The following is a 25,241-nucleotide window of genomic DNA, read 5'->3' as shown; positions in this document are numbered from 1 at the left end:
GAGAAAGAAAAGAGAGACAAAACTGCCAGACACCTAGACACTGCCACTCTAAATGCTCAGCTGGCTCTGGCCCACTTGGACAGCCGCCCTTTCAGAGGACAAGACAGAGGCCGTGGACGCGGAAGGGGCCAAGGGCACGGACGCGGAAGAAGATATTCCCGCACATATGACCCCACCAAATGTTTTAACTGCGAGAAGCAGACTGTCCAGAAACACCAAGAGAGGGGGACGGAGGAAACAGTTGCAGGGGCTGGCAGGACAACGAACGAGTTCCCTACGCCTCGGACTGACCGTCAGAGAGAGGAGTTGGTGATGTACCCGCACACACAACACACACATTACACGCTTCACGCAATGAAGAGCCGCTTTGCACTGATACACTGCTTGGCTTAGTTCAACAAAGAATGTTCTAGAAACCCCTCCCAAAGCAAAGGAGGGTACTTATACCCGTCTCTCCTCTGAAGCTTATGAGAAAATGCCAATGATAACATGTAACGTTAAGGGACAGAATGTCTAATTTTTAGTTGACTCAGGAGCCACCCACTCACTTTTAAAAACATCTGAAATGTCTTTGCCTGACAGTGGTCGTTTTTCATGGTCCACGAGTGCCTGTGGTTCTTGTGTAAAGGAAAAGCATGGGATACCTGTCAACTTCCCCCTCCCCTGCTGAAGTCAGGGGAGTATCACATTTTACTGGCCGTTCATTTCAGCCCAGATACTCCCCTGTATGTTTATGAGTGGTGGATAAATTACATATCTGCTCAGTTTTTAACTAATACAGCACTCACACTTGTTTCCAACACCGCTGAGAAGATGAAGCCAGAAAATTTACACTGCACCTCTCACGTCTGCTCCGAAGGGCCTAACCCGGAGTATGAAAAACCATTTTTCAAAGATCTGAATGACAATGTTTTAAAAGATAACGGACATTTACACAAATGGAACACGCTGTGCAGCATCTGTCAAGCTTACTCCAGCTCAGATGAAACTCTATGACGTATACGGTTCACACCCCCACATCTCTCTCTCAAAAGCTCCCACCGACAGGTGGCGGGATCTGGGTCCGTTTGTAGCTCAGTGTAGTGAAGCAAACGACTGGCAGTCTGCCACTGGAAGTTCGTGTGTGTTTTTCTCTCACTCACAGACATCCTGTAACTGAATATAATAATGAAAATTCATTGTCTCCGCTCAACACATCTCATAGACGATATGAGAAGTCGCACTTCCTCATATCTATTTCAAGCGCTCTCACATGCAGAGATCTCACCTTTGCTGGCAGCCAACAAATATGATGTAGGCCTGATAAAAAACTGTGAACCGGTTCAGATAATCCCAAAGTCGACTTACAGACCCCAACAACGCCAATACCCACTCAGAAAAGAAGCTATAGAGGGCATAACACCAGTTTTTAATTCTCTCCTCGAGGCTGGAATTATAGTTCCATGTGAAGATTCACCAGTACAGACTCCGATCTTTCCAGTAAAAAAGATCCGTCCTGCCGGACAGCCCACAGAGTGGCGTTTTGTGCAGGACCTACAAGCTGTAAACTCTGCCATCATCGCCCCTACTCCTAATGCTCCCAATCCACACACCATTCTCAGCCAGATTCCCTCTTCTGCTAAATGCTTTTCCGTTGTGGACCTGTCTAATGCTTTTTTCTCTATCCCCGTTCAGAAAGACTCCCAGTTTTGGTTTGCTTTCCAGTTCGGAGGAAAGCGTTGCACGTGAACACGCCTGTGCCAAGGACTGACCTGCAGCCCTACCCTTTTTTTGTCAGGCTTTGTCTCGCAGTCTCTCCCCTCTCACACTCTCTCCAGGTTCAGTTTTGCTGCAGTACATTGATGACCTTCTCATCGCAGCCCCAACAAAAGAACAGTGTGAGACAGACACCATCCTCCTCCTGCACCATCTTGTTGAAGAAGGCCATAAAGCATCCCTGTCTAAACTACAGTTTGTAAAACAGGAGGTGACCTTTTTAGGCCACATCCTCACACCACAGGGTAAATCTCTCTCTCCCTCTCGGGTTAAAGCTGTGGCAGAGACGCCTAAACCCAAAGTTGCAGCTTTGTTAGACGCCATCCTCCTACCAGCTAGTATTGCTGTTTGCAAATGTACTGCACACACCTCTGCCCGAGATCCAGTGTCTCTAGGTAACGCTCGAGCAGATTCAGCTGCCAAAGCCGCAGCTTCCTCCACTTCTCTCACGCCACTGACTCAACTTCCTCACCCTCCCCTACAGCCTCTCAGCTCTCTCTCTACCCCTGCGGAACGAAAGCTCTGGTCTCAAAACGGCTGCCTCTTCTCTGCGGGTGTATGGAGAGGTCCAGATGATAAACCTTGTCTCTCTCGTAGACTGTTTTTGACCTATTGTAAGTTGGCCCATGGCCTAGACCATGTGTCAAAAGGAGGGATATGTGCTGTAGTTCAAAAACATTGGTTCACAAAAGGATTTTCTACATTTGCAGATGATTTTTGATGAATAGGGGGCCCCTGAGGGCTCACAAACTTAAACAAAACAGTGGCCCAAAATGTGTAAATTTTGCAATGACAGTGGGAAACCTTCCTAAGGGGGCCCCCATCCGACAGCACTCACTCTTGTTGCCCTGCTAAGCGTTGCATGCATTATTGCTGTGAAACTGAAGTTTGTCAGTGAAAGTCAACAAAGAAAAAGGAAGAGGAATAATCAGTCTAGGACTCAACAAAAATAAAGGCCTACAGGATAATATAGAGAGAGGATTATTCATAGGGACACCGGCAGAAATGATGGTGATGAACGCGGGTTGGAGGGCCCCCCAATACAACATCTCCATCCATACCCATGTGAGCCACTATCCCCCTACTCAATATAATCCCACAATAAATGATATAATGATCAATAACCCAAAACACCAAAATATAACACATTACATACCTTAACCTTCAAAACTGGATCAAATATACTTAGATTTATCCATGTCTCCAACAAACATCTCAAAACATTGTTGTATCACATTTAGTCAAGAATACATTGGTGTATATTCTGCTACGTTATGTTTATTTAGAAAACATTATTTACATTTTTTTTAACTACTTTATGAAAATAAACAATAATAGGAGCAACTAAAAATACCTGATGACCAGGGAAAATGTCAAATGTGTTTTTTTTTACTGTGGCAGCAAACGATTTAACGTACTTGCACCAGAGTTAGCTAAGAGCTCATTTGCCTCTGTTGTTCATGGGCAGGGAGACAAAGAAAACATAACAGCAAGTACATTTTGGAAACAACAGAATAAGTCAATTTGTGTGGACATTACATCGTCTTAGGAGCCATCACATATATCTATCATACTGCAGTGTTTATTGGGGCCTCTATAGGAGGAATTTCTTTATACGCTTTATTTTGATGCTTTTAAATGAGTTTGTGGGTTTATTCTAAGTCAATCTTTGACTTTAATTAATTCCATTTTTTGCAGGCTACCTAAAAAAAAAAGTTGTTTTCACCAGCCTGTTATAAGACAGTGTCGCCCTTTTAACTCAAAAGAACAGGAAACACTGATAAAAAACACTGATCTGATGTTTAACTGAGGTTACAAGACACATTGCACATGCACATTACTGCTGGATGTTGTGAACCTAGCTGCTCCTGATCTAGTTATAAACAAGATAATAGGTACTTTCTTGGTGGTGAAAGTGGAGTTGGTGGGTCTAAATTAAGAAAGACATGTGAGTCTAGATGAGTTGAGAACAGTCAGTCTGAAAAAACAAAAGTCAAGATAACCCGACCACTTTGGGGACTTCCTATACGTGCAGATGCAAAAACTCATCAGAAGAGGACCTAGCAGCTTAACACAGGAAATCTTTGAAGCACACATCATGTGGTTCAGTTTCTGTTTCTTGAGAGGAGCAGCACATTCCCCGAGAGAAGGAGTTATATACTACCAGTTCTTCGTAAGAAAATGAATTTCACGTCATGTCAGAAAATCAGTTTTGACTTTTCAGGCAAATTCTTGCCTCCTGTTTACATCTTGGTGTTCATCATCGGCCTGGTCGCCAATGGATGGGGATTGAAGTCTTTGCTGCAGAAATGGAAGAAACTGGGTAACGTCAACGTGTTTGTTCTCAACCTGGGACTCGCCGATATTCTGTATCTGCTCACTGTTCCATTTGTGGTGGTGTACTACTTAATGAAGAGTAAATGGATCTTTGGAGAGGCGTTCTGCAAGATAACAAGATTCTGCTTTAACGTGAATTTGTATGGCAGCATTGGATTCCTCACCTGTATAAGTGTGTACAGGTACCTGGCGATTGTCCACCCAATGAGAGTGATGGGAAGAATAACTGTCAAGCACTCAGTGACTATCTCCGTCTTGGTTTGGACTATCGCGAGTGTGCTTAGTCTTCCAGACATGTTGTACCCCAAACATCATGAGAGAAACACTCTCAAATGCTTCGATACCACCAACAACGACCGTGTGGAGGAGTACCTGAAATACAGCCTTGGGTGGACCGTCTGTGGGTTTTGTATTCCACTCCTCATCACACTGGGCAGCTATGGGCATGTGATTGTTCTCCTCTGTCGCACAAATACCATCGACAAGGTGCTGAAACAGAAAAGCTTAAGGTTGCTGTTCATCTTGATTCTTCTTTTCTCTGTTTGTTACATCCCTTATCATGTCCTGAAAAACCTCAACCTCTGGGCGAGAGTCCTGACCAAACAGGGGAAATGTCGCGGATGGTTTAACGGAGTCTACATCGCTCGTCAGATAAGTCGTGGCCTCGTGTGTCTGAACAGTGCTCTCAACCCTCTGGTGTACCTCCATGGCCACGAAGATGTTAATGCTCTGCTCAGACGACTGCTCCAGCGGGTTCGTCGGATGTTCAGCCACACGTCTCCTTCGTCAAGCTTCAGCAGTGTTCCAGTGACGAACATCACACATGACTTTTAAAACAAAGAGAACGCTGATAATTCTGTGTAAATGACTCTGTTAAAATGTGTTGTATTGCATGCCCCTTACACATTTATGTCCTAAGTCAAGTTTTATATATATGAAGTGTTCATGAAACTGTTAAAAAAAAGAAGAAGTGCTGTTATGGGGGGGGGGGGGGGGGGGGGGGGGGGCTCTGTGCTAAACTTATATTAAATAAAGGACGGGTGATTATCATTTAAATTTGCTTCTTGGTTTTTATTTGATGTTACAAGCAAGGGTTCTCTAGAATTAAATGATTTGCAAGATTTCTCTGAGCCTCCTGGCCTTTTTTTTTTTAACTGACATTTTGTTACCGATCTTGATTTTGAAGCCATCTTCGGCACACTTACAACGGCTGGTCAGTAGATGGACTCGCTGACGTCCACTGTCGAGGCTGATTTGAAACCGTCTATTGAAGTCAATGCATTTGGCAGAAAATACTTTTTAATAGCTGTCAACTGCAGTTATTACTCTGCATGAAGAGCAGACTTATTTAACTTCTTTAACCCCTATCATGCACTTAACCTCATCGAAACGGGTTAGTGGTTAGGGTTAGGAGGTGGTTGAAGGATGAAATCGAGTTTACATTTATAATCAGAAGAGCGGTGGTGTAGTGCTCTCAACCTCCATGCTAAAGACAATACTCGTCCTGAGTTATCTGCTTCTGTCAAATTCTGGATGTGTACCTGTTGCAAACATTTTGAACACAAGTAAACATGATTAAAATTATTGTTTGAAAATAATTCAACAAAAGGGTTCCACACATAATTTTTTATTTGTATTCATTTATATAAAAGAAACAACAAACAACGTGTTACTAACTTGTTGCCAGTTGACTTTAATTGCAAGATGATCAATCAGGTTGTTTTTTTTAACATTTCAAATACGTGTGGTCGGCATCTAATTCAAAATGGGTATATCTTTTTTCAACAACAGGGACATTTCTGTGATAACACTGTGCCTTATTCAATCAAATGTGGGGGTTCTATGCAAATCAACACTTTTTGTTTTATTTGCATTTTAAACGTTCCAACTTGTTTAAGAATTGAGTTGTCTTTCACTCTAGTAAAAAATCTCAAACTTGCTTCATGCTATCTATTCTTTTTTGGATTTGGACTTCTTTGTCTTCACTAAACATCCAATGAGACATCTAAAGGAACCCCAAATGAATGTTGTAATTAGCAAACCACATGCTACAAAAAATGCCATCAAATCTAGATTGTGATAGACATACCATGGCATTTTGTATGACTCAGTGCGCAGATGTGCGGCACCCTTGTGCCTCATGACGTACTCTGTCCAGAAAACAGCATTGTCTAAAGGTTTGATTGGTTTGTCATGATGAAGCTGAGACAGTTTGAGCATATTTTGTTTGTATGGTTTTTCTGGGTTCAGAATATTCTTCAGAGCACTTGTCAGAGACTCAACATCCATGGTTGTTGCTTCAACCATCTCAGCTGCTCCGTGGGCCTTCATACGGACCATGTTGTCGAACTGGTCAAAGATCAGTGGAATTCCCAGAATCGGGACACCGTGGCAGATGGCCTCGTAAATTCCATTGGTACCTCCATGTGTGACGAACACCTTGGTTTTAGGGTGACCAAGAAGATCGTTTTGAGGAAGCCATTTAACCAGCATGGTGTTGTTTCCCAAAGTGGCAGGTCTTTTCCCAACGTGTCTCCATACAACCTTTTGAGGCAAATTGGCAAACGCTGAAGCAATGATCTCCGATAACTCCGGTCCAAGGTCACCCAACAGGGTTCCCAGAGTCATGATGACGACTCCATGTTCACCAGAGCTCTGCACAAACTCCTCTAAATCAGCTTGGAGAGGCTTGGAGGGCTTACCCTGGAACCCTCCGATGTAGACCACATTCGGCATCGTGGGACGAGGGAACTCAAATGTGAAGTCGACCCTCATCAGCCAGATATCAGCCCCTTGCATGATGGACATGACGCTCACATCTGTTCCAAAATAACGGTCACACACAGCCTGGTATGGCGGATTTGAGACATACCGGTGCATATAAACCAGTATGCTATGAAGGAAAATATTATTGGCTCTTTGGAAAAAGTCCATCTTGTCAGAGTAATGGGAGAACAATTGGGGTACATAGGAAAGAGGAGAAGGAGCAATGGCAAAGTGCCCGTCTCCATTATAAATCCAGCGCACATTGAAAACTATGGGAAGCTTAAGATAGTGTGCCAACAGCGCTCCACCAGGAAATGCAGGGTCGGTGAGACAAACATCAAACCCAGCTTCCTTCAGCTCCTTTGTTAGTGTTTTATTCTCAAAGATGCTGTTGATCATCTGGGCAATACTAATCTGTGTCCCCCCTATCAAACTGAAAATGTTCTTGTAAAATTCAACAAATGCCCAAAGTGTACCTCTTGCCCTACGGATCTCTAATGACCTGTCTAAGAAGGAGGACATGGAGCTTTGGCTCTCTATGTTGTGAGACTGTTCCTGTGGGATGGTGATAGAAGTGTAATGGGGTGAAAATTCAGAAATGTACCAGCTTGTCGAGGATCGAATTACTGTGATTTCATGACCCCGTGAATAAAGTGCCTCTACCAGGATTTTCATGTTAAGCCAGTGACTCCCATCTATTGGGTAAACCAGAACTTTCCCACCATCACAACTGAAGGCCAGAGTTGCAGAAAACAGCAGGAAGAATGCCAGGGCAGGATTCGACCCCATCACTGTAAAAAAAAGAAAGAAAGAGAGCGTGAAAACAAATAATTGCAGTTCATGCAATGAAATCCACAGATATCTCCGATATCGAGAGTTATTTGGAGTTTATTCTTGCCAACTGACAAATATACATCCAATATGCATCCTGTGCAATAATCAAAAAAGTAAACAACAGTTTTTAATGGTAACATTGTCTTGTTGAGTCATGAATTATTCAACCCCTGCTTCCCGTGATGGCTAAGATCACAAGATTAATCAATTGAACTTGTTAGTGTAAGCTAAGGCTGCTCTTTTTGCACTGCTAACTCTTGAGGTTTAGTTAAAGGAATTACAGTGATACAATATCACAAACTCAAACTCCCTGCTGCCAAGCATCATTGCTTTTATTTGAAAACTGTTCAAATTACTTCCTTGAATCAGGAAGGGGTTAATCAAAGTGACAAACCCACACAGAATTAGTTTAGTGATTATTGCGTATCAATTATTATTGGCCGATAATTTGATAGTATCGTGTTTGCGTTTCTTCTGCTGCAACCAACCACAACAAAAATTGAATACTACTAAAAATGTGGTAGCAACCTCAAGTATTAAAAAACTGAAACAAGTGCATAAGTGCAACAAACTGCAGTTCCTTGAGAGACCACTTGAGGCTGGCTGAAAAAGACACTAAAGCTCCATTAACACCAACGTTAAAATGCCCATGTTTTAAGCAAAAATCGACACGTTTACAGCTTGGTCCAAAAACACTGTTTTGGTCTGAAAAGCCTTTGTCTTTATAGATAAAAATATATTTTTTTCAACTCATCAGTTTCAGTTGTATTGGTATTGCATGGCTGATCTGACTGCAATGTAGCTTTTTGCAGGAGGCTAAAGGTCCACCTGAGCTCCACTTCTGTGCCTGTTTCATCGGATTATCTGTAATTGGGGACTTGGTCCTGTCTAAAGTCCTATAGTGATTTATCAGTCTGTTAAAATGCTGATGGGCTGTATTGAAAATGTATTGTGTGCGTTGTGCGTGTTTGTGTGCATGTTAACATGCCTGATGAGGTCCATGTGAGGTATTGTATTCTCTGCAAATGCCTCAAATCATTTTCAAACCACAGTCTTCTTTCCAAACTATTTCTCAACATCACTAGAGCATTTCTTTTTTTTTGCTAGTTTGTCTAGTCTTTCACAGATTTACCCATCCGTTACATTTGCTCTTTGTACACTATCAAGATTTTCTTTTTTCCTGGAAATGTTTATTCATCACCAATTAACCAAGTCAAAGTCCTTACACACACAATCCACAGAAAAAGTCATGCAGCAGTTCTTTTCTTATATGTGGAGATTTTTACAGTGTGCACAAAGTGTCTTTGAATGTCAACATTGAAATTGAATTAGAAATAAAGAAAACAGAAAACAGTAAGTTTGGAGTAAGATTGGAATTAAAACTTTTTTTTTCTTTTTTTTGCACTTTGTCTACTCGGCGAATTATAACCACATGCTATTCTTTGATTTAGGGCATAACCACACAGCAGAGCAAAACCCAGTAAACAGGACGTACATGAAGTACCCACAGTAACTAGGTTGCTGATTTGCCAAGTTTGAGATAAAAAAAATCTTTCAACAGGAGAGAGATTTTCAGCAGCAGTATAAACCTGCAAAGTCTGTTGCATAATCAAACCTGATTACTTACTTGTGATGAAATACCTCTGACCAATCTTAAAGCAGAAACCACATCGTCCACAAAAAAGCTCAAAACACAAGCAGTTGGAAAAGCTGCTCCTCAACTCAGACTCTGTGACTTCTCCCTGAGACACAAAAAAGAATCCAGGGTCCTAGGTTAATATGCAACAGTTCCATGATCCCGACTGAACTGTTCCATTCTGCAGCCTGCAAATACGTGCAAGCACAGGCCCCTGTCTAAACCCTCCTCCCAGCTTTTTTTCTGTTACTGTTGTTTTTTTTGATTCTCTGCCCGAACACCATCTGGATATCATCTTATCAAACAAGCAGTTACAAGAATTTCACAGCAATTTTACCCTTATCTCAAGTACAAACAAGTCTTATGCATTCAAACCTGACTGCTTGTGGTCTCCTCTTTGGAAAACTGCACAACAAACATCAACTGTTCTTATTCAGGTATCTAAAGTAGAAAAAAGGTCAAAATAGCCCTTTTCATTTTTTTAAAAATTATTTTTTATTTAACTGACGTAAATATGTTTGATTTTTTAACTTCTATTTTTATTTTTAATAATTATATTCCTGTTTTTCTTGAGCTGCTTTAATGCAAAAATTTCCCCCATGGGGATCAATAAAGTTTATCTTTCTCTTTCTCTTTACCTCTACCGTCAATGACAATAGAGTCGCTCTATAAACTTTGTGATTAAGTAATCAATATATTCTCTGTGTATGTTGATGCACTTTTATTCAGACTACATTAGCTTGCATGACTAAGCAGCTTCACTCCAGCCAAGTGATGTCCCCATGGAGAGACGATCCCAAGATGTTGACTGCAGGATATAAAGGCTATCTTCAGTCTTGATTGTTTCAAATTACACGTCCCAAGACGGACAAACCCGAAACAGGAGGACTAATTGTTAGAATGTGCACTGTGGTAGTTCAAGAAGCTCTGCAACACTCTGCTCTAAACCAAATGTTACACAGATGTTTGCAGGTTGTTGTTAAAGATGTGCTAAAGAAAAACAGCTTTGATTTTTACATGTGCATGTTCTGTTGAGCATTACCAAAAACAATAAAAAGCAATGCCGAGGGGTTGATTGAGCGTTCCCTACTTCTCCTTAGTGTTGGCCCTGTGTGCACAAAAAAAGCAGACTTTTCAAAATAATCTTTGAAGGTGAACTTTACCAATCCAAAGTCTAGTTTAAGCCGGCCACATGGGTTTATGTTATGTTTACCCTGCATTGGTGGGTGTGTTTGAGGTTTTATCCAATCAGCAGTGACTTGTAGGTAGACTTCCTGATAATAAAAAGGCAGTGCACTTGTGCAACACAACACAACACAACACAACACAACACAATAGGCTGTTGGATGCCCTCAAGCAATGTCACTTTAACAAGTGTTGTTTTTGGCTAAAGACCATTGGACTTTAAACTAACCAAAAAATGGGTTGGAGTAGGTTTCAACAAAGTTATACTTGAACTCTGTAGCTCATCTCTGCTGGAGGTTAGAGCTCATGTCAGCTGCTTTGAGTTGGACAGAACTGATTTGTCTTCATGATCAAAAGTGAAAGAAAATGTTGGCAGTGCTGTACTGTTATTTGTAATGGCGACTGGCGAGGTCATGCATGTGCTGAATTACGATGTTATGCACAAGAGGTAACCGTGGTCGGGCACGGCTAGTCCTGGAGCAGTGGGAGTGCAGGTCAGCGGGGGAATGAGGAGGAGGGGCGCAATCATGCTTGAGCACGGTACAGGACAAACTGGACCGAGTGTGAGTGCGCCCTAACTCATGGCTGGTCCCAACACTACCATGCTGTTCTTCATCTTTTGATCATTCTTAGTTAACGCCAACACCTAGGGTCGGCTCACCCGGATATAACATTACCAGATTACCATGTTGGAAAATGGCATGCATTATGAACATTTGTCTTCCTTTGGCAAAACTAAGATTTTTCTGTAATAGGGTCTAATTTTGTGACATTTTATGACTTAAACCTGCAATGGAGGCACTTTTTAACTTTAACTGTCTTTGACAGTGGGGTAGTACTGATATATCCTAGAGCTCCAAAACTGCTTAAAGGGATACTTCACTCATTTGCATTAAGCTTTGTATCATTAGAAACCTGGTAGTATTTTTGAATGGTCGTGCATCCCGGCCTCATTTTCCCCTGAGATGGGAAATCTTTGTATTTCTAAGTCTGAAAAGGAACTTCCGATGAAACAAAAATCATCATTTTCTGCCCTTTGATTATATTCTCATACAGAGTGAAAGTGCCAAACTCTCTGTTGAGAAATGACCTGATCATTTGTTCATTCCCGTAACTGCAAAAGTCATACTATATATGCAACAAGTTTGACATCAGATGTAAATCCAAGTGATTTTTTGTCATGTCACTTTATCACATAATCAATGCTCGTAAAGATGCATTTTACTTTTAAGCTGTGAGCAGCTGGTCCATTGTCTTTGTGCATTGCATTGTAGGAGACAAACAGTTGCTTCACAGTTCAACCCCACGTATTGATTTGAAACACATTTCCTCGTGTTGTTGGAGCCAGATGAGTGAGAAAATAAAGTTCACACAAAAAGGGTTTAGCATGCACAGCAGAGTCAGCATCAGGAGGAGATAAAACAAAGCAAAAAGAATCAAATTTGAGGAGCAACATGTTGATGTTTTTGGGTGAAACAATGCACTGTGAAATATGTGGGCTTTCTGTTTGAGTCCTTGTTTGGCTAATATCCAGTGTCGCTCATTGTTTCTTTTTCTGCGACAAAAACAAGTTGACCAAGGTTGTTTTGTTTTTTGGTAGGGGGGGCGGGGAGGGGAGGAGGGAGTACTGCAACTTACAAAACTGTATGTAATAGGTATGTAACATTCAGGTCAATATGTAAGACAGACTTGGGAGAAGGTGTGCGTCAGTACATCTACAGTAGTATGTGTTAGCCTCCTTAGCTTTTTGAACTTCGCTCTAAGACTAAATACAGCAGGTTATCATTTCAAGTCATGTCTGAAACGTTGGGTTTAGGATGCAACAGCCTCGACATTTAAACATCCATGCAGTTCATTAAACCAGACCTGCATAAGTAATGATTGTGGTCTTGAAGCACACGTTTCACTGTGTCTCCCCGTGCAACCACAATCACTTTCTTAGCGACCTTTGCACTTGTTTTGACGTGCCCTCTTGAGTGCTGCTTCTCTCATTACGTGTGTGTGTGTGTGTGTATGTTGTGAACTCTGGCCTTGGCAAACAGTAAAGGACAAGCCCAGTCGGCTGCTATCATATGTCCATGTGTCGCGAGCAGAGAGGGGAGGTAGGGGTGGGCAAGAATACTTTGAGGGGGATTCAGTTTCCTTAAAAAGAGCATCAGTCCCACTGACGACACAATCCAGTGTCTCGTCTTGGTCGACTGGTCTGTAGCCGCTCTGCTCATTGTTACATTGGAGTGCAGCACAGAATGGAGCCGCCTCAGCCGGGACACATGAGGCTCCGCAGGTGTGACAGCGCAGGTGAGCTCCTTTTGATGAACCTTCTCTGCAATGCAAAGACACAACATAGACGTAACCTAGCTGCACAGATTTACACACTCGTGTCACTTGTAGACCGTAGACATGTTCATACTGACTGAGTGCTGCACACATGTGAGTAAAAATAGACTCCATGTGTTGTCATGTAATGCTTTGCTTCACGCAGCCTGAAGGGACTCAAGTTCTTCTAAAAGTAATATTGAATAGAGACACTTAGAATAGTTGCCAGGTTTCCTATGCTTTCTGTTGTATGTTATGAGGTTGTTGTATGAGGAGTGACTTTACGAGGCAGTAAAAGAGGCTAACATGTTCTGTAACCAAAGAAAGATGTCCCCACTGAGGGCCTGCTCGCATTCTTGAGAAATTTGTTCTTGTTTTTTATTGCATATTCCTTGAAAAAGTAGAACCATCATGCTTTTATATGTGTGTAAGTCATGAGAGAGAGAGAGGAGAGCAGGAGAAACACTGAGAGGTAGCTCCAGTCCCTTATGTCAGTCTGTGGGGAGAGCGTGCTAATCTCCTGTTGTGGTTAACGCCCATTAGAATAGCATGTCGGTTTCTAAATGACTGAGATTCTACCCAAACAGGAAGCCCCGGCCATCAGTGCCTACCACTACCCTGCAAACCACTGCCCAAGTTTCCTTTATCACTCCTCAGCTACAATGTTTGAAGCTAAGTTAGGAGCTCTCAGAGAGTTTTCTGACTGTTTGTGAACACGGGCCCTGGTCGTCAACTCTAACAAATTAGGTCACAAAAGTCTGAATTTATTGCAATTCATTTAAAAAATGTATTTAATGTAAACAAGCAATGCGCTCCTTCTCAGCATGAGTACATTTGACCTTTTGGATGGAGATCTTAGTATGATGGTCATGCTTTAAAACAATTTTGACGCAGTCACCTGAAGCTAAAGCCAGCCGGCTGCTACTCCAGATTAAGTTGCAACCAATTTCATGGCGTTTGCATTCAAGTTCAAACCTAGCAGCAACCTCTGATGTTGAAAAATTAACTCTCCAAGAAAACCGGAAGTCAAACACACAACAGGCAAAATGTTTACAGACTGGTACAAATAACGAAACAGGTCTGATTAGTAATTGACCTCATGGGCACACACTGTACTGGGCGTGTCTGTTTTGATTTTATGAACGATACGTGTTATATCCATAGATAGGCTTGTATCTGACCTGACTGACAAACTGAGTTAGATATTATGCACTCGTATTATAATTTTTATTACACTTAATCTTGCTTTCACAATATTGAACAATGTTATCTCACTTTGCATATTTTTCTGATATCTCGTAGGCCTAATAAGTGCAATAAAAGTGCCTTCTAGGATACAATAGAAGAATAAACATGATGAAGTTCCTCCAGGTATCCGGTCAGTGGACGACATGTGATGCTAAGTCATTTATCGTCCCTGTCAGCGAGAAAATGTTACCCCAACCCATGCAGCTGGTTGTCTTTTATTATCTTCTGCCACCACTGTGTTCACTTTTATTACTTCTTAGAGATCTTAAGAGGTGCTGCTTTGTAGATTTCTGCTGCCCAGCTTTCTTTGTGCTATGCTAAGTTAACTTGATACCCATATTTAGGGTGCAGACTCTGTACAACAGCTCACCTCATGCGAGCAGAGAACTGTCATCATGATAATATCTGTCTCTCCATACTGTAATCTGTTCTGCACATGTTTAAATTTACAAATTATCCCTGCACTCATGTTCACTTCATTTGTTTGTCTACTCTCCGTTATATTGTTTAGTTTCTGCTTATAATATGTCTACACTCATGCACTTTAACTTATGTCAATACTGTCCATTTACAACTCTGTTTTTGAACATTTACATTTAATCTTTCATATTTAAGACTAGTAATGCTTAGTTAAATCCTGGTTGTATATATTCTCATTCTTAGTTTTGATATTTTTAGTGCTTATTTACTTTGTATTTAATATTATATTATGTTTAAATTTGCTAACATAGTGTTGTTTGCTCATATTGTGTGTTTGATAACCTGCTGCTGTAACGCCACAATTTCCCAGTTTGGGATCAATAAAATAATTCTATTCTATTCTATTCTATTGATCATTAGATTAACAGAGATGATTGTTTTAAAACATAGTGTATCAAAGTATTGAACATGTTCACATCCTGAATTACTTCCACGCCTCATCTTACTCATCAAAATGCAATAAACACAAAAGTTTATACTCTGTAGTTTTAACTACCACTGCTAACTCAAAGATGTTCTTTCACAAAGCAGCATCTTTACCGACTTGCTTCTATGAATAGTAGCTTTCTGATGGAGTCAGTCACTTGTGCAGTCACTTCAGTTGCTTTATAAAAACTCTTACAATGACTGTAATTTAAGGTGAAGGTTTTAACTGCCCTCTGGTGGTGAGAAGGGAGAGTTGCAACTCTCACTTGATCAGCTTGCGCAGCACCAACCGAGTTCATCTGAATTCATGACATGCTTCCAGCTCCGTTGCTCTCGTCTCTCTCGGACTCTGACACCAGCTGTGTCGCACGCAGCAGATGTGCAGTCTGCTGGCGCTGATGCTCCTCTGCCGTTTGACATCAGCACACAGATTTTTGGCAGCTGCTCTCGGGACGTTTAAACCGTGAAACAGACGGAGAGGCAGACGAGCAGCGTGGCCCCCGAACCCCCCCCCACTCAGCCCCCCCTCTCCTGCCTACAAAGTACCGCTCCTTAGCAACAGTCAGCTGACCTGCAGGAGGTAGAGTTCAGTGAAGCACACAGATCACAGAGTGGTGTGAGTGTCAGTCCCCCTCCACCTGCAGCTCAGGCCTCATGGCTCTCACCATTAACACGTCCACAGAGCAGAAAAGACTCACTCAGACTCCTCTGCTAAAGATCTGGGTGCCGTGGATAGGATGCAACTTAAACCGCAGGAGAGGATGTAAGTACACAGGAAACACGAGTAGAAGAGAACCAGGTTTCAGTATTCTGTCTCTAACCTTTATCTTCCCTCACTGCCTGTGTTTGCTTCCCTGCGAACACAGGCAGCAGTGTGGAGGAGTTACTTTAGCTTAACTTAATTCTGTTAATTCAACTAATTCATGTTCAGGGGCTCAGTCCTTTCTGAGGGGGGGGGGGTGCAGGTAGTCTGGCAGCAGCCTGAGAGACAGAGGAGTCAGTCATGGGACGACAGCCAGGTCGAGTTGGCTCTCTGTCCAGTCTCTGACGTGGTCGTTTCAGCGTTTTGCTGACGCAGCATGCTCCATTCATAATCGAACCGCCTGGAGGCTGACACTCTGTCTGTCTCTGTATAGACACACACACACACACACACACACACACACACACACACACACACACACACACACACACACACACACACACACACACACACACACACACACACTATCTGGGTAACTTTTGTGGGTCCAGCTAACTGGCTATCTACCCTGCAGTCTGCCCCTTATAAAGTACTGGGATCACTTTGACCCTGGAGACAGACTGGCGTGCTGCAGTGTGGTCATGACTCGGTAAGAAACATGAACTCTGTTACATTTTAGAAAGAAAAAAAAGTCAGGTTTGTGTGGATTTTTTTTGAGAAAGGAACTTCAGAAGTCATTTAAAAAAAACATATATTTAACTCAACAATTTTGAGAAAATTTGAAAGGATGTCAAAATGTTCTGATTTTGAGGTGGGAAAATCGATTTATGTAAAAATGGAGATTCTTATCTTCTCAGATTTTTATGTAGATTCATAACTTCCAAAAATGTGTTTCTTTTTTTGGGCTCATCAGTCACTCCCTGCTAAGTGCTAAGGCTAGCTCTTTAACTCAGTAGAAAGACAAATGGAGCAGCAAGATATTCAGCCAGTCTCACAGATGACTGGAGTAGATCCTGAAGTACTAAATCAAAAAAAAAAGATTCTCAATCGAGTCGTGACCCCAAGAATCAAAATCCAAACGTGAGACACCCAAAGTTTCCCAGCCCTTACTCTGATACCTTTTGATACCACGTGTTTTAAACCAATACAAACTTTGTCATTTTAAGTATCATTAGTATAACAAAAATACAGAAGCTTAAAAAAAAAGAAAAGAAACAAAGACAGACCTTCTGTTAGGTGGGGGTTGTTTCTGCTGGATAAATCCAATGAAGAAATCGTGAAACAGACTGTAGATTATTTAATCGACCGAGGTCAGACGACTTCACCAAACACGCATGCTTACAAAGTAAAAGTGTTCACAGTGCTGCTTATATTCTGTTAAAAGGTGCAACCCTCACATTCCTCTCTATTTGGGTACTATAAAACAATAAAGATGACATGACACTGATTTGTATACGTAACAGATGTAGACTCTTTGTCTGGCAAACTGTTGTTGACAACATGTGGTTGGCTCTTACACAAATAAAGAGCTTTAGGTGTTTCAGCCATATAAGTTTACAGCTTCAGACACCCACAAGTAGGAGTGCTAACAGGTGGTAGGCAGACTAGAATAATGCATTTCACAAAGTTACCAAGATGAATGAATTTCATAGAGAGAGAGAGAGAGAGAGAGAGAGGGAGGAGAGAGAGGAGAGAGAGAGAGAGAGAGAGAGAGAGAGAGAGAGAGAGAGAGAGAGCTCTGTGTTAATTGCAAAGGAAAAGTATTTGTGCCGGTTAGAAAGTGTGCAGGAGTTTACTTGCAATTTAAAGAAGAAAATTAAAAACAGGTATCCAACATCGGGCGCCTTGGACTTCCTGTTGCTGCTGAGGTATTAAAACAGGTTTTGATATTTGTTTGATTTTTACTGATTTAAGTTTACAAATCTGGTTGTGTGACAGCCCTGATAATAAGCAGAGACAAAGTCCAAAACCAGATCTTTGGGGGTTTGCTCTCCAGGATTAATAATCTTTTTGGGAACATTAGCTAGTGTGTTTACCGTCTGCAGGTAGGAGAAGGACATTTTAACACAGCTGGAGTATTGCTGGGCAGTTTCAATTTGGATTTCTGCTCCTACGATCATGAAGAGCAGATGATCGACACTAAACGATCACATGTCGTGTTGCGCTCGTTTTGTCGTGTTTGGTGAACGTTTTAAAGTCTTTGTTGTTTTATTTTGGCAACGAGAGTTCATCTCCACTACCTCCAAAACATAGTTAAATCATTTCTATTTATTTATTATTAATTTTCATGTATTGCTTGTTTTTCCGAGTGTTCAGAATGTCAGAAGTGTTTCCACCTGAGGGGAAATATCTGATCAGCAAAGTTGTTCGTCACTTCTTCAGACACATATAGAACTACTTTCAAATGTTCTTTTATTTGTGTTTCTGTCTTTATGGATGAGCTTTTTTGATTCCCTTTGGACTTGTTTTCTGTGTCAAAATGTGAAACCAAAGACAGGCACATTAGATTTGTAACTTCTTACGCTGGTTTGCAGATATTTGAGCTGCACCTCGGAGCTCTTACTCTCTCTCCTAATGAAGATTACCGTGGCAGCAGCAGCACACACAGAACACACTCTGCACACCTGCAGCACAGAGCCTCAGAGAGATCTTCTTCACTCTTCTAGTTCCAACAAAGCACTGCTTCTCTCCTGCAGAATCCTGAAACACTTTTCTTTGTATGAGCACCGTTCTTTAAACATTGCTTCTGTTACTGTGCGTCTTCACTTCAGCCTCCAGGCCTCAGTTCTGTAACTCTCCCACCGTGATTGTGATGGTGGGACTGCCGGCCAGAGGGAAGACGTACATCTCCAAGAAGCTCACCCGCTACCTGAACTGGATCGGGGTGCCCACAAAAAGTCAGTCCAAAATGTCGATCCTTGAATCCGACCCATACAGAAGTAGTAGAATGGTTTTGAAACTGCATGAGTTCATGTGATGTTAAGTTATTATTAACCTCTGTTTCTCTCTGATCTAAATCCAGTGTTCAACGTGGGCCAGTACCGCAGGGAAGCCGTCAAGATCTACAAGAACTTTGAGTTCTTTAAACCTGATAACGAGGAGGCCATGAGGATTCGCAAGTAAGGAGGATAACAATGTTCAAACTGACAGATACGATGTTACATACTGTAGGCTATGCACAACTCACCTCATAAAGTTTCTTGAGTTGTGATTTACTGTCATAGTTATTTGAATGCAACATGCAGTTGGTTATTCTTTACCAGGTAACGAGCGTACCTTCTGTTTCAGGGCCTGTGCTGCTGCCGCCCTCAAAGACGTCTCGGCTTACTTTGCAAAGGAAAAAGGACAAGTGGCTGTGAGTAAGAGGACAACTGGAACTGTCCCTGTTTTCTCTATAAAACACCCTGATTCATTATTTATGTAGGTGTGTGTGTGTGTGTGGGGGGGGTGGGGTGGGGGGGGGTTAACTAGTCACCTTCGCTCAGTCAGGTCTCACTGAGATTAAAGGGACAGTCCCCCATTTAACTTCAGTACTGTGTGTCAAAAGAGACATCATAAAAGTGCAGAGAAGAGAATAAGTGAGAGAGAAAAGGAACACTTTGATGTTTATGGTTCATATATTGTTTAAAAACTATATTAAACAGCAAATGAAAATAAATAAAGTATAACTTTGTGTTTAAAGGTCACATATTATCCTAATTTTCAACTAGTTTAAATCTCAGAGCTCTCCAAAACATGTGTGTGAAGTTTCTTGTTCTAAATCCACTCTGATCCTGTATTTGATCAGCCCTGCTCAGAACAGGCTGTTTCTGTGTCTGTACCTTTAAATATGTAAATGAGCTGTGTCTGGTTACTGCCCTTTGTGATGTCATGAAGGGAAAATCTCCAAACGGCCTGTTTGAGCACACATTTTCTGAAAAGTTGAGCAGAAAAAAGACGGAGAGGATGGACTTTTCTCATAATTGGGGGTTTGTAGACGGACTAGAGACACGTGTTAGAGTTAGAGGAACATGGTAAAGAGTATTTAGCATATGTGACCTTTAAGATTTGTATCTCATCTAATCGTATCTATAATATCTACAGCTCTTTTTAACACAGCATGACTTTGTGTTACAGCTTGGAACAGAATAATATGTTAACAGTCTTTATGTTGTATTGATGACTCTGTCCTGTGTCATTCAGGTTTTTGATGCTACCAACACCACCCGAGAGAGGAGGGCGATCATCATTAGCTTAGCAAAGGAGAAGGGCTACAAAGTGAGTACATGTTGTTTGTTGAAAGTTAGACATTTTAAGAAAAGTGCTCATGAGCTTCACCAGGAATTAGAAGAGATCACTGATACAAATTAGATTTTGAAATAAACACTTGTGCAACTATTCTTGGTGCCAACATTACACATGAAGAAGAAAGGCAAAGACAACACAAGAGAAAATAGAAAGAGACAGAGAGAAGTCTGAAGAGAGATCTCAGAAAGATGACGAGGGAAGCAGGGCTTAGCACTCACCCTACACCGGATCGGGCTGTTCCAAAATTCAGTAAATATCTGTAAATGCAATTACAGATTTTCTGTGTTTTAGAGGTCAAAAATTATAATAATTATAATTATAAATTACAATTTACAAGTGGTGGATAAGTTCATGTTTATCAATAAAGTCCCAAAAAAACATGAAAATAAAAACAACAATGTATGAAAAACAAGAAGACGTAGAGAAGAAAATAGAAACAACTAAAACAGAAATATAGTGAAAAGAGTTTTGCTCTGCTGCTCAATATTAACACAAACACATGGTCACAAGATTCAAATAAAGTGTATATTTTAGAATGATTTTGTATCCTAATGAATTCTTCCTGTATGCAGGTGTTCTTTGTGGAATCGATCTGCGATGACCCAGAAATCATTGCAGAGAACATAAAGGTGAGAAGCTTCTTCACCTCACTTAAGGGAACTATGTTGTGCATGATTCTACATTCCTGTGTTTTGTTTTTCCTGACCAGCAAGTAAAATGTGGGAGTCCGGATTACGTGGACCGAGACGTCGATGAGGCAAATGAAGACTTCCTGAAGCGTATCGAGTGTTACAGAGCAAACTACATGCCCATAGACGATGAGAAGGACAGGTACGGAGCCATGAGGATTTTCTGTCTTTGATATAGAGAGTTGGCAGCCTTCTCTTCTCCAAGATTAAAGATTTATGTCATGCTCTCCCCCCCCCCCCCCCCTCCATGTTAACCATGAACAGGAAGCTCTCGTACATTAAGATCTTCGACGTGGGCAGCAGGTACCTGGTGAACCGGGTCCAGGACCACATTCAAAGCAGGATCGTCTACTACCTCATGAACATCCACGTCACACCCAGATCCATCTACCTGAGCCGCCACGGAGAGAGCGAACTCAACCTACTGGGTCAGATCGGAGGAGATTCAGGACTCTCGCCCAGAGGACAGAAGGTGAGGAGAAGAAGTTTGTGGAGTTTGATCCTTTGAGGAAAACCAGGGTGCACTATATTTTACTTTCCATTCAAGACATTTATAACTGCAGAGTAAATCGCTCTGAATTTGCAGCATCCCAGGGCATTCACAACCTGTTGACAGTGCTGATGTTATCACTCTCGCTGCCACTAGAGGGAGACAAAAGTCCCATTTGAAAGACGAACTCAGAAATGATTTTGAGACTTACAGGTTTCCCTCACTGTTTCCAGTATGCAAACGCGTTGGCCGCGTTCATCAGGAGTCAGAGGATCAGCGACCTGAAGGTGTGGACCAGTCACATGAAGAGGACCATCCAGACTGCAGAGGCTCTGGGAGTCCAGTATGAGCAATGGAAGGCCCTCAATGAGATAGACGCTGTGAGTACAGAAAGTTCATCTTCACCAATTTATTTTATATTTCACTTATCACACTTATTTAGGTTGACAATCACTTGTTCCCCTTTCTCTTAGGGTGTATGTGAGGAGCTCACCTATGAGGAGATTCAGGAGAATTTCCCAGAAGAGTTTGCACTGAGAGACCAGGACAAGTACCGATACCGTTACCCCAAGGGTGAAGTAAGTGCTCCCTTACTTTAACTATCGAGACTTTCAAGAATACACCATCACCCTGACACAGAAACACACACATACACACCTGGACACTGCTCAGTTCAGCCGCAGTCTGATGAGCTGCAGCAATAAGGAGGGAAAAGGAGTGGCTCATTATACGGGATCTACGCTTGTTGTTTTCCTGCAGGGAGCTGGATAAGAAGATGAATACCTCTCTGGTAATATAATGCTTCAGCCAGGAGATAGTCTTAGTGAAGACTGGAGTTAAAGAGGACATATCATCCCCCTCCTCCAGCTTTTCAAACAGTCCCCCTGTGGTCTAACTGAAACATCTGTGCTGTGCTTTGGTCAAAATATAACATGAATCAAGCACCAGAGGAGGTTTGAGACCCTGTATAAACCAGCTCTCTCAGAATGCTCCGTTTTGGTGTGTGTGTCTCTTTAAATGCAATGAGCCCCGCCCCCTGAGTTTTCCCAGTAGACATCACTCCTCTGTAGCGAGAATAAAAATGGCAGACCTGCTAAAAAAAGTTTTGTTCTAGGCTGGGGGTGGAGATACCAGGGGAGGGGAGGGGATTTTTGTTTACCAGAATCCCACTGTGACATCACAAGGAGAGCACATTTAAAACGGAGCGTTTTTCTCTGTGTTGTAAGACTTATGCAGACCACAAACAAAGGACTGGATGGGTTTATTTCACATGTTGTGGGTCGGTAGACACTCAGGTTACACAAACATATGTTCAAAAACATTCATATTTTTTTTTAATAATCTGTCCCCTTTAAAGGTGAACATGTCGACCTGGCTCTGTTCAAACTCCAGAGATAACAAAGTTGTGGTTTCAGCGGTTATGTCGGGGAGTGTGATTATGTTGCTGGAAAGCTCACAGTGATGATGACATCACACAGGAAGTCGTGCTGTTTAAGATGCATCAAACAAACAAGCAGAGGTGGAAGAGGTACTTCCAGAGTGGAACGACAGGAACAGTTCCCTGAGACTTGAAGCTCAAGTTGTGCCATTGCATTGTCTCTTGCCAGATCTATTAGTTATAGGAAACTCTGTTCAAGTCCGGGTTGTTTAGTTGAGCAGACTACAGGATACATGACCTTACCAAACGGACAGAGATAGATGAACTTGTTCTGTGTTCAGTCCTACGAGGACCTGGTGCATCGTCTGGAGCCGGTGATCATGGAGCTGGAGAGGCAGGAAAACGTCCTGGTAGTTTGCCACCAGGCTGTGATGCGCTGCCTGCTCGCCTACTTCCTCGACAAACCTGCAGGTACAGAAATCAGCTGCGGGGTCTGGCTTCTTCCCTCCGTTTCCACCCAGCTTTACTCCCTAACATCTGTGTTGTTTTGCGTCCTGAAACATCTCTTTACGATCTCATTTCCCTCTCTGTAAGACGAGCTGCCCTACCTGAGATGCCCCCTCCACACGGTGCTCAAACTCACACCGATAGCCTACGGTAGGTGGTGCGAGCTTCTTGAGCGATGACATGTCTGATCTGCGTAAATCTTTTCCTGACAGTCTGGGTTTTTCTCCTCAATAACAGGATGTAAAGTCGAGCCCTTTTTCCTCAATATCGAAGCCGTGAACACACACAGAGAGAGGCCGGGGGTAAGTTTCCACCAGCACATAATTGTCATAATAGACACTTTGGTTTGCCAACTATTGGTGTGTGGGACATTACATGTGTCTATTGGCAGGCAGTATGTTTCTCTAATTTGTATGTATCGATGAAATGAATATGTTAAACGGCGAGGAATGAGGAAAATATAGTAAGTAAATCTTTATATAGTACTTTTAAAACGCTCACACTGCTTCACAAATTAAATCAACCAAACAATTCACAAGGAGAGGAATGAAATCCTAAAATCAAGCAGGGTAAAGTTAGGATCAGGAAAACACAAACTAAGCACAAGAAAGTGTTTGGGAGTCACATGAAGGCTCGTCTGTACAGGTGAGTTTTTAGATGCTTCTTGAAGAGGTCCAAAGATTCTGCAGATCTGATGGTTTGTGCGAGTTGATTCCAGAGAGTGGGGGCTAAGACGGCAAAAGCACGCTCACCTTTTGTTTGATAATTAGAGCGGTGGGATGGTAAAGAGGCCCAGATTAGATGATCTGAGTGGACGAGGGGGGGAATATGGAACGAGGAGGTCAGAAATGTAGCTGGTGGGTGATGTCATGCGGCGCTGTAAATGTTTTGTAGATTTTTGTATTGATGGTCGGACTGTTCTCTTTCTTTATTCTTATTAAAGAAGGAAGAAAGGATTGCTATAGCACTTCCATATACCATGCCATAACAGCAGCAAACCGCTACTCCCGAAGTGGCACTTCCTAGTCGATCTCGGCGTCACTCAGAAATGGTCAGGAGTTCATGCAAGACAGCAAAAAAGGAGCTCACTCAACCGTAAATTCTATTTTTTAGGTGCACGACCGCAACGAGACTAAAGAGAGACAGAAAAGTCAGCACGCTAAATATCCTTCAAAGTATATTAATCTGCTGAATCCAGCTGGAGCACGATAAACTCTTCACTATACATCTGCTTAGAATTAGTCATAGGATGTTTTTGGCAGAAGCAGACAGTCGTGTTTTTTTTTTTTTTTTAAAGTGGACTCATGTTTTTGTGTTTCTGTCGTTGCAGATCGTCGACATCAACAGAAAACCAGAGGACGCTCTGCAGACTGCTCCTGAACACATATAAATACTGTTTTTATGATACTTAATATTAGACATACACTCCTACTAAATGTATAAAGGGTCAAGACATAAGACGGGGAGGGCTGTAAGGACCGGGGGATCCAGCGTCTTCATTTAAAGAAGAACATGTCCTCCCCCTCTGCAGCGACTGAAAAAGTATAAAACAGGACATTCTGTTTTTAGCATGCCTGTCTAATGTCCCTGTGTCTGATTGGACTAGTTTGCCTTCCTTAACGCCATGAAAGTGTCTGATTGTTTACAAAAAAGAAGAAGAAATAAATGCACTTTGTTTTCGCATAAAGAAGAAAAAGATGAAGCAGTGTTGTCACTGTAACTTTGGTCTACATTCACTTTTTGATAACTTTTGTACTAAAGAATGTGTTAATTATAATTTAATTATGAAGGTAGATATCAGCACCATGGACAGCACCCAAACAAACAAAACCCCTTTGTTGTAGATTGAAGGAACCTGACTGTGAACTTTGTAAAAAGTCAGGCAGGTTTGATTTAGATGTAAATGAAGTAATCCCTCCAACATGTCATCGTGCAGAAATAAAAGTACATGTCAGAAACAAACTGGTGTTTTCTTTGCATCTCTGTTGACTGAAGCCAAAAAGATTAGCAAACATACTGTTCCTATATAAAGTTCCTGTCGAGCAATAAGAGGTCTTTGTGAAAGAGCACTGAAGGGGAACTCTCATTTGGGAGTAATTTAAAAGAGTAAAACGCAGACTGGAGATGTTTTTTCTAAGGAGAAGTCCTGAAGAGAAGAGGGAGGTGTTTTGGTTGCGGGGTGTTTCCCTCAAATAGTCGAGCAG

At 41.9% G+C, this 25,241-nt stretch overlaps 3 protein-coding genes across 5 annotated transcripts; 2 read left to right on the top strand and 1 right to left on the bottom strand.

Moving 5' to 3' along the window:
* Positions 1-3,826: 3,826 nt before the first annotated feature.
* si:dkey-78k11.9 (P2Y purinoceptor 1) lies at positions 3,827-5,076 on the top strand. The gene has a single exon (XM_061058108.1). The coding sequence runs from the start codon at positions 3,937-3,939 to the stop codon at positions 4,924-4,926; it is 990 nt and encodes a 329-aa protein (XP_060914091.1). The 5' UTR covers positions 3,827-3,936; the 3' UTR covers positions 4,927-5,076.
* Positions 5,077-5,930: 854 nt separating this feature from the next.
* On the bottom strand, positions 5,931-9,479 carry LOC132990070 (UDP-glucuronosyltransferase 2A2-like). The gene is made up of 2 exons (XM_061058107.1): positions 9,320-9,479; positions 5,931-7,649 (listed from the first exon to the last, which is right to left on the bottom strand). Coding segments are annotated over exons 1-2 (1,608 nt in total). The 5' UTR covers positions 9,321-9,479; the 3' UTR covers positions 5,931-6,042.
* A 3,159-nt stretch (positions 9,480-12,638) lies between these two features.
* pfkfb1 (6-phosphofructo-2-kinase/fructose-2,6-biphosphatase 1) lies at positions 12,639-24,999 on the top strand. Of its 3 annotated transcripts, none has more exons than XM_061058090.1 (14): positions 12,639-12,811; positions 18,458-18,583; positions 18,709-18,805; positions 18,975-19,041; positions 19,869-19,943; positions 20,546-20,602; positions 20,683-20,804; positions 20,927-21,134; positions 21,386-21,532; positions 21,626-21,730; positions 22,872-23,001; positions 23,125-23,187; positions 23,275-23,339; positions 24,368-24,999. In XM_061058090.1, exons 1-14 carry the CDS (start codon positions 12,760-12,762, stop codon positions 24,425-24,427), a joined length of 1,374 nt encoding a protein of 457 aa, XP_060914073.1. In that variant the 5' UTR covers positions 12,639-12,759; the 3' UTR covers positions 24,428-24,999. The 3 variants fall into 3 exon arrangements, with proteins under 3 accessions (XP_060914073.1, XP_060914074.1, XP_060914072.1); XM_061058091.1 differs by lacking the exon at positions 12,639-12,811 and adding an exon at positions 12,922-12,943; XM_061058089.1 differs by lacking the exon at positions 12,639-12,811 and adding an exon at positions 15,597-15,746.
* The last annotated feature ends 242 nt before the right edge of the window (positions 25,000-25,241 follow it).

The sequence above is a fragment of the Labrus mixtus genome, chromosome 15 (assembly GCF_963584025.1).
Source record: "Labrus mixtus chromosome 15, fLabMix1.1, whole genome shotgun sequence".
NCBI classification, from domain to species: domain Eukaryota; kingdom Metazoa; phylum Chordata; class Actinopteri; order Labriformes; family Labridae; genus Labrus; species Labrus mixtus.
The sequence above is the reverse complement of the archived record's forward strand: the minus strand, read 5'-3'. Positions and strand labels throughout refer to the sequence as shown.

Excerpts from the sequence above, each read along its gene's own strand:
- si:dkey-78k11.9 (XM_061058108.1), top strand. The coding sequence starts at position 3,937 with ATGAATTTCACGTCATGTCAGAAAATCAGTTTTGACTTTTCAGGCAAA.
- pfkfb1 (XM_061058089.1), top strand. The coding sequence starts at position 15,638 with ATGGCTCTCACCATTAACACGTCCACAGAGCAGAAAAGACTCACTCAG. Across the intron at positions 21,135-21,385 it reads TCTCGCCCAGAGGACAGAAG|TATGCAAACGCGTTGGCCGC; the intron begins GTGAGGAGAAGA and ends CACTGTTTCCAG. Across the intron at positions 21,533-21,625 it reads CCCTCAATGAGATAGACGCT|GGTGTATGTGAGGAGCTCAC; the intron begins GTGAGTACAGAA and ends CCTTTCTCTTAG.